Source organism: Rosa chinensis, chromosome 5 (assembly GCF_002994745.2).
Source record: "Rosa chinensis cultivar Old Blush chromosome 5, RchiOBHm-V2, whole genome shotgun sequence".
Classification (NCBI taxonomy): Eukaryota; Viridiplantae; Streptophyta; class Magnoliopsida; order Rosales; family Rosaceae; genus Rosa; species Rosa chinensis.
The window spans coordinates 10,759,006-10,768,143 of NC_037092.1; the positions used below are offsets into that span (position 1 = coordinate 10,759,006).

Sequence of the window (9,138 nt, forward strand, 5' to 3'; positions counted from 1 at the left end):
ATCTTAAGTAAAACTGGAAAGTCATTAAACGGATTATTAAAGGTGATCAAGGTAAGACTAGACATCAACCAAATTGCTAGTTCTATTTCATCTTATGGTCTGTAAGGAGGGGATTTAGCACCTGCCCCATGAACAGCACCGTTCCAGACCTTGCTTCTCCAATGGGAAACATGATTGGGAGATCGGCCACTTTCTTTTTAGGCAAATCATTACCATCTTCACACAACTGCACCTATTTTATCTAATAAATTTGGCTGCAACACCCCTCACCACCTGTACCTACTTTAGTCTCCGACAATTATATAGAAGATTTTATAGCTCAAGAAAGCTATGCTTCAACTTGGCAGTCAACTATATATATACAACATGTAGTTGCAGAAATACTAGAGATATATGTCAGAAGAACATAATAATTAACTTTGTCTTCGTTGAAGAACAAAAATGTATGAAATGAGCATAAAATCACATTGTAAAAAATACATTAGAAAACATGATCCAACACTATGCAAAAAATACTAAATAACTTGCTCGAGGAGCAATCACCAACTAAATTGCGGATATAAAAATAAAGCATATCATAATAGTAATAGTCAGCCAGCAAGTGGATTGAGCACATGCCCCATGAACAGCATCGTTCCACGACCTTCTTCAATGAGAAACATGAATGGGTGGTCAGCCACAAAGTCTTCTTCTTTCACTTCAGGCGGCGGAGCAAGAGCCCTGTATGACTGGGCAACAGTAGCAGCTGCAGCTGTTGTGCCATTTTCATCAACTTCAATCAAGGCTTCATGCATCATCACCATGGCATTAGCCGGCAGCCCTAGTTTCTCCATAACACTGGAGGCCTCAAACCTAGATGAGATCTTAAACTTTGGAATCAACAATTTCCGCACTTTAACCTCATTCCATTGAAGATGACGATCTAAAAACCCTCTCGGCCAGAGCTGGCAGCCCATCTCTTGCATCTGGAAGAAGCAAGTGCATATAAAAACCTCGCATGTCCTTGTAATCTCGACTTGGTTTGTAAGGAAGACTCAAGACTTTAAAACCATCATAGGCACTTATCGAGTGGCGATGACGGCTGGTCATGAAACGCACTCCCTTAACTAAATCCCCGTTCAGAAGGTGAAACTCACCTTTTCTGGTTCTTGATGCGTCAAAGTACTCATCGTCCCAAGTTGCTTTGAAGTATAAGGCGTTTGCGAAGATACGACTCGTTAGGGTGGTGACTGAGTGCGGAGAAAGAATCTCAGGGATAAGGCCATTGGTCTCCTTGTTGATCCAGGAATTCACTTGGGTTCTCACTCCCTCGGGGTTGGATTTGAAATCGACGTGGTTTAGAGCCGCCTTATAGGAAGTGGACAGAACCTTCTCGTAAGAATGATCCAGTGGGAGAGACTCGTCGACCCAGAGACCATTGGCGAAGTTCAAACATGGCCCGCCGCGGCTGGATGCATCCACCAAAATGGAAGTTACGAGAATGTAGGCGAGGGAGTTGAGGTCATCGACGGACTTGGACTTGAGGAAAGACAGAAACTGGTCCAGATCGGAAGTAGTTTTCCCAGCTGCTATTAGACTCAGCACGATGTGGATAGATACTGGGGAGTACACCATGTTCTTATCTTTGAACTCAGTTTGGAGCAGTTGCTTCGTTATCTCCAGTCCGACGTCAGTTTGGTTGCTGATGGATTCTTCGAGATCCATTGGTGTTGTTTTTGTTTTCATTTTTCGTTTACGTTTGTTTGCGTCCGGGACCATTGGCTTTTGGAGATCCATTGTGGACGGGAAGGCAGAGGCGCTGTGGATATATAGTGATATCTCAGTCCCGTTCCCCTGGTATTGTTGTGAATTGAGCGAGCGATATATGTAAACCCTAAACCCTAATCTATATTTATAACCCCCCTAAAGCCTAAAAAAAAAAAAGGAAGAACGATCTCAAGCAATATGCAGACCAACAAGCTTGAATTGCCGGTCAAGTAACAAGGGTGAAGTTTGATTGGTCCAGATTACTAAATCAATAATTCGAGAGGCTGAATCTAGGGAATTATTTTGTGGTCCGGGAGTACCACGTGGCACTACTGTGTTGGTCTCAACCAATAATATTACTTGAATTTGATGGGGACCATACAGAGGGTGAAAAAAAAATTAAATTAATAGACCAATCAGAAATAATTATAAGTCATATGGGCCAATAATATCACCAATAATTACCGCATGTACTATAGTCTGAGACCATTTTATAATTTCCCGAATATACAATGAGTATCCAAACCAATAAACAATTAAACTAATGTTTAAGGATATCTCTATTTGTGTTTTATCCAAACTCTAGGTTACTTGACCTAGTGGTAATAGGGTTCAATTAGAAGAATCTAGAGATTATCTTTCCTTATATGATTCTAACTCTATGCATTGTAATCCTCTATATAAAGAGACCTCTATTATCAATGAGAACACACAGCGAATTTCTCTCAATTTCTGATTCCCTAAAACACGTTATCAGCACGAAGCCCTAACCCTGAAACCCTAATTTCGTAGCCTTCAAAATCCTGCAACCACCGCCTCATATATCGAAGCCCCAGTCCCAAGGAACCCAGAACCGGCGGCGGAACCACTAGAACAGGCCGCCGGAAGTTACTGAACCGCTCGGGTTAGCCTAGCCTCGCTACCGGAAGCCCTGCCGAGTCCTGCTGAGATCTGCCGAGTGCTGCCGAGCCTCTGTCGACAGCCCTGCAAGCATCTGCCGAGAGCCCTGCACGCTTCCTGCCAAGACCTGCCGAGTGCTGCCGACATCTGCCGAGAAGCCCAGCACGCACTTGCCGAGACCCCTGCCGACACCCCTGCGACATCTGCCGACAGACTGTCGACAGCCCCTGCACGAGCCCTGCATAGCCCCTGCAGCGCCCCTACACAGTCCGGCCTAGCTCCGGCCACCACCGCCGGCCTCCAGTTTCCGGCCACTTTTCCGGCGACCTCCGGTGACCCTTTTTCAGTCCATCTACAGTAACTTTTCCGGCCAATTTTCAAGGTAAACTTTTCTAAAAGTTCCCGTTTTTGAAGTTTTTCAATTTCTTCTTCTTTTTCTCAGGGACTTCCAACATCCCTTCTTCTACCCCCCCTTTCTTCTTCATAGGGGAGACCAAAAGCCGAACTGTGGGGGTTCGTGCTCACTCCAAGCTTGGAGCTTGTAGAGTCCTCCAAACTTAGAGTTTGTTGAGAAGAATACGATCGACCACATACATCGTTGTTTCGATCTAATCCAAAACCCCTCTTGGAATCGGATTTTCTTGGAAGCTACTACGCTCAGAAAGTCCCTAATTTCTTGGAAGCGACTACGCTCAGAAATTTTATAATTTTTCGTGGTAGCCTTTTTCGCTCCGAAACTAACCCTAATCTTGTGTTGTTTTTCAGGATGAGTAACATGAACAAGTTGAACTTTGTTCCACTGGAGACAACTGGCGCAGGATACCATAGGTGGGTCCGAGATGTGCGCCAACATCTTAAGGCTGATGGACTCCTGGAAACCATCCAAGAGCCTAGTCAGAACGTGCTCTCTATTGAGCAAGCTACTGCTTTTGAAGCAAATCAAGCTAAAGCCATAATTCTCATGACAAGGCACATGAATGACGCACTCCAAAGTGAATACCTCAATGAGGAAGACCCAAGAAAGCTATGGGTAGAACTTGAGCAGCGATTTGGCAACGTTCGTGACTCCCTGCTTCCTGATCTAGAAGTGAGATGGCATAGCCTCCGCTTTTGTGACTTCAAGTCTGTGCTTGATTATAACTCAGAAGCCCTTCGTATCAAATCTCTGATGGAGTTTTATGGCCAAGCCATAACTGATACGATGTTGATCGAGAAGACTCTCTCTACCTTCCCTATCTCTGCTCTGATGATTTCAAAGAATTATCGGATTGATGTGAAAGTAGGACGTATCACAAGATTTCATGAGCTTATTGGCGCCATGAACGTAGCTGAAAAGCATGACAACATACTTGTGAAGAACTATAACGCTAGGCCCGTGGCAACTAAGTCTATTCCAGAGTCTAACTATAGTCGCGCCCCCAAGGGAGGACCCAAGGAGCGAAACCCTAAGAGTAGGGACAATTCTGGACGTTGTGGTCCATATTCTCGCCCTAAAAAGGAAGGAAATCGCCAAGAGAGGCGTGCACGGAACCGTGGAGGTCAACGTGTAGAGAGAGAGAGAGGCGGAGCCTCCGGCTATGGTGGTGACGCCACCAAGAGTAATAGTCGTCCAAATCATGCACCAAAAGCATCTCGATCAAGGGAGCCTGACAATAAAGATGTTTGTCTTCTATGTGGATCAAGTGGACATTGGGCAAGGAAGTGGACTGCATCCCAGAATGTTGCAAATGCATACAAGATGTATCGTGAAGCAAGGGAGGCAAATTACATGGAACAAGAAGATCAAGATGGCGATCTCGATCTAAGGGTGGAAGACTACAAGGATCAAGACCCAGAAACTAGTGATTTTGATTAAGTCTTTTTATTTTCCAAGAGATGTAGGCAATTGCCATATTAATTTTGTAGTAGATGCCAATGGTATTAATCTTTCTTCAAAGTAGGCGTACTCAATGTACATGTGATGTCTAGGAAGGTTTTGAGATAAGTGGTACTTAAGTGAGCTTTGCTCTACCGACATCTCTCTACTCACCTGGTCACATTTGCATTGGAATTACCGAAAGGAGTTAGACAACTACCATTGTTTTGCATTAGCTAGTTCATTGGATTAGATTTCCTTTGGTTAAAGAAACGATGATGTAATTCAGTTTGGCTTATTAATAAAAGTTGAGTTCTTTTCTTTATGACTCCTTTTCATTACGAGCTTTTCTTTTAGGAATGGATGAACTTCAATGTCTTGTGGATAGTGCGACTACGCATACCATTCTACGACATAGGCAATTATTCTTAGAGATGTTGCCTACATATTCATCTGTGACTACGATGGCTAGGCCATCAGGTTTAGTTCAAGGACATGGAATGGCCCAATTCCTATTGCCAAATGGCACCTTGATTAAAGTCACTGAAGCTCTCTACGCTCCTAAGGCAAATCGAACATTATTGAGCTTTAAAGATATAAGAGCCAACGGATTCCATGCGGAAACGCATAGTGAGAATGGAATAGAATTCCTTTGCATTATCTCTAATGATTGCGGAAGAAAGCGCATCTTAGAGAAGCTTATGTGTCAATCTAGTGGACTTTATGTCACTACAATTCGACCAATTGAATCCAATAATGTCATAAGAGAAGATCTCTTGGATTCAGACACATATTGGCTTTGGCATGACCGACTAGGACATCCTGGTCATGATATGATGCTCCGTATACTTAAGACTTCACACGGGCATCCTTTCTTCAGAGTGAGAAGAAGCAAGAATCAAAAATTGATTCCAGGACTTAGCAAGACCGCAAAAATTGCAGCTTCTGGCGCTGCTGCTGTCTTGGGCCGCCGAAAGGCCGCCTCTGTCCCTAGTGATGACGCCAGAAATGGCGCCAACCATGAGCATGACGCCATGGTTGCTCCTCCTAGTGGCCATGACACCACACAATCCAATTTCCATGGCTCTAACGCCATAATGGGAGATGTAGTCACACACTTTGCTTCTAATAGCGCTACAGACGCTCAGGCCCAACCAAAATCCTCATTGGTTGCTTCTAAGGCCCCTTGCTCATTTTGCAAAGCATGTTCCTTTGGGAAATTAGGACCGAGACCGTCCTACGCAAAGGATCCCAAAATACTCATTCCGTTCTTACAGAGAATCCAAGGGGATATCTGTGGACCAATTCAACCATCATGCGGACCTTTTAAATACTTTATGGTATTGGTTGATGCGTCGACACGCTGGTCACATGTCGCGCTGTTGTCCACTCGAAATGCTACTTATGCTAAACTCCTCGCCCAAATTATCCGTTTACGGGCTCACTACCCTGACCATCCTATTAAGTCAATTCGACTTGATAATGCTGGGGAGTTTACATCGAAAACGTTCGATGACTATTGCATGTCACTGGGGATTGATGTAGAGCATCCAGTTCCCCATGTTCATACCCAAAATGGTCTCGCAGAAGCCGCTATCAAACGACTACAATTGATAGCTCGGACATTGGTTATGCGCACCAATCTCCCTGTTTCTGCTTGGGGATATGCAATACTGCATGCAGCGACGCTAATTCGTCTACGACCTACTGCAACCCAATCTTACTCTGCGTTACAGCTAGTGACTGGGTACGAGCCTAATATCTCGCACTTACGCATTTTTGGGTGTGCCATTTATGTGCCTATTACGCCGCCACAGCGTACTAAGATGGGTCCACAACGACGAATGGGCATTTATGTTGGATATGAATCTCCAACCATTGTCCGCTATCTTGAACCCTTAACAGGCGATCTCTTTACGGCTAGATTTGAGGATTGTCACTTTGATGAGACAGTCTTCCCATCGTTAGGGGGAGATAAGAACACAAATGTTCAATAGGAACGACAGGAATTGTCGTGGTCTATCCCCACTATGTCTCATCTCGATCCCCGTACCGCACAGTCCGAACTTGAAGTGCGAAGAATAATCGAGCTCCAGAACGTAACAGACACTTTGCCTGATGCATTTTCTGATGTTGCCAAAGTGACGAGATCACACATACCTGCTGCAAATGTGCCTGCAAGGATCGATGTCCCAAATACTGGACATCACGGCACTCCTGTGACATCAGGAGATGGCGCCATTGCCCAGCATGGCAATGATGTGGCATCTATGGCCGCAGGTCCCGCAAGGAAGCACGGTAGACCAATTGGTTCAAAGGATACTCGCCCTAGAAAGAAAGCGAATGAGGCACAAACAAATCCTTTGAGCATCGATACTCAAAATCCGTCCCATGAGAATGTTCCGGATTATGGTTATGTCCAAGAGACATCATTGGGGGACGCCTCAATGTCAGAACCTATCCCTGAGAACGTAGAGATCTCTGTAAATTACACTAGTGTACATAGGACGTGGGAACGAAGCTCCATCATCATTGATGATGTATTCGCGTATTCAGTGGCGCGTGAGATTATTGAGACCGATGACATCGAACCACGCTCCGTTGATGAATGCCAACGTAGAGCTGATTGGCCAAAATGGAAAGATGCGATCCAGGCAGAACTTGATTCTCTAGCGAAAAGAAAGGTATTTGGCAAAGTTGCACCAATACCGCCCAACACTAAACCAGTTGGTCACAAATGGGTATTCGTTAGAAAGCGTAATGAGAAAAACGAGATTGTAAGATACAAAGCTCTCCTTGTAGCGCAAGGCTTCTCACAACGCCCTGGAATCGACTACGAGGAGACCTATTCTCTTGTAATGGACATCATTACGTTCCGCTACCTTGTCAGTTTGGTAGTTTCTGAAAAACTGAACATGCAGCTTATGGATGTGGTTACTGTGTATCTATATGGGGATCTAGATACGGAAATATACATGAAGATTCCAGATGGACTTCAGTTACCCAAATCAAGTGGCTCTAAACCACAGAGCGCGTTGGCGATTAGATTGAAACGCTCACTATATGGATTAAAACAATCTGGACGGATGTGGTATAACCGTCTAAGTGACTACTTGATTGGAAAGGGATATGTCAACAATGAACTATGCCCATGTGTGTTCATAAAAAGGACAAGTTCCGGATTTGCAATAGTAGCGGTTTATGTTGATGACATGAACATAATTGGCACCCTTAAAGAGTTAAGGGAAACTGCTGAACACTTGAAATCCGAGTTTGAGAGAAAGATCTTGGGAAAACATGGTTTTGCCTCAGTTTAGAACTTGAGCACCGTAGAGATGGTATCCTGATTCATCAATCAGCTTATACCCAAAAGATGCTTAGGCGTTTCAACACTGATAAGATTAAGCCTTCAAGCACCCCAATGGTCGTCCGTAGTCTTGATCCAAAGAAGGATCCATTCCGTCCAAAAGATGACGACGAAGAAGTGCTAGAGGCAAAAGTGCCCTACCTAAGTGTAATAGGCGCATTATTGTACTTAGCTCAATGCACAAGACCGGACATCCCATTCGCTGTGAACTTGCTAGTGAGATATAGCTCTGCACCAACACGACGCCATTGGACTGGTGTTAAAGATATCTTTCGATACCTAAGTGGTACGATTGATATGGGCTTGTTCTATCCCTACAGAGAGATGATGGATTTGGATCCATCAAATGCCAGGGACGCCACACATGGTGGACTGCGTTCCCTCTCCCCATCCCAAAACGATATAAGTGTTTTGGAAGGTTTTGCTGATGCTGGGTATCTCTCTGACCTACACAAAGGTCGCTCCCAAACTGGTTATGTTTTCACCATGGGAAAGACCGCGATATCTTGGAGGTCTACAAAGCACACCTTAGTCGCTACCTCTTCAAATCATGCAGAGATTATTGCTCTTCACGAAGCAGTTCGTGAATGTATATGGCTTCGATCCATAGTTATGCATGTTCGAAGAAATTGTGGTCTAAAGTCTACCATAGATGAGCCAACGAGCATTTATGAGGATAATGCTGCTTGCATTGAACAAATAAAGCAAGGCTACATCAAAGGCAATAACACCAAGCATATATTGCCCAAATTCTTCTACAATCAGCAACAACAGAAGCTCCTCAAGATCAAAGTGAACCAGGTTCGATCTCAGGACAATGTGGTAGACTTGTTTACTAAGTCATTGCCCAAATCCACGTTCGAGAAACATGTGGCAAGAATTGGTTTGCAAAAATTATCTGAACTCCCATGATCGTAGTCATCAAGGGGAGACGCAGACATCAGGGGGAGATGTCTACATGTTAGTCTCGAATCGTGAAGGGTGTGTTGTGCTCTTTTTCCCCTTCGACCGAAGTTATTTTTGTCCCACTGGGTTTTTGTTACTCGGCAAGGTTTTTAACGAGGCAACGAGAGAAGCACCGTGTTTGGACAACACAAGGGGGAGTGTTTAAGGATATCTCTATTTGTGTTTTATCCAAACTCTAAGTTACTTGACCTAGTGGTAATAGGGTTCAATTAGAATAATCTAGAGATTATCTTTCCTTGTATGATTCTAACTCTATGCATTCTAATCCTCTATATAAAGAGGCCCCTATTATCAATGAGAACAC

At 44.2% G+C, this 9,138-nt stretch overlaps 1 protein-coding gene across 1 annotated transcript; it reads right to left on the reverse strand.

Moving 5' to 3' along the window:
- Window positions 1-900: 900 nt before the first annotated feature.
- Window positions 901-1,704, reverse strand: LOC112203114 (serpin-ZX). Its single transcript, XM_024344131.1, has one exon. It carries the CDS (start codon window positions 1,702-1,704, stop codon window positions 901-903), a length of 804 nt encoding a protein of 267 aa, XP_024199899.1.
- Between the last annotated feature and the right edge of the window lie 7,434 nt (window positions 1,705-9,138).

Bases quoted from the DNA above. Each gene is read 5' to 3' on its own strand.
- LOC112203114 (XM_024344131.1), bottom strand. From the start codon at position 1,704: ATGGATCTCGAAGAATCCATCAGCAACCAAACTGACGTCGGACTGGAG.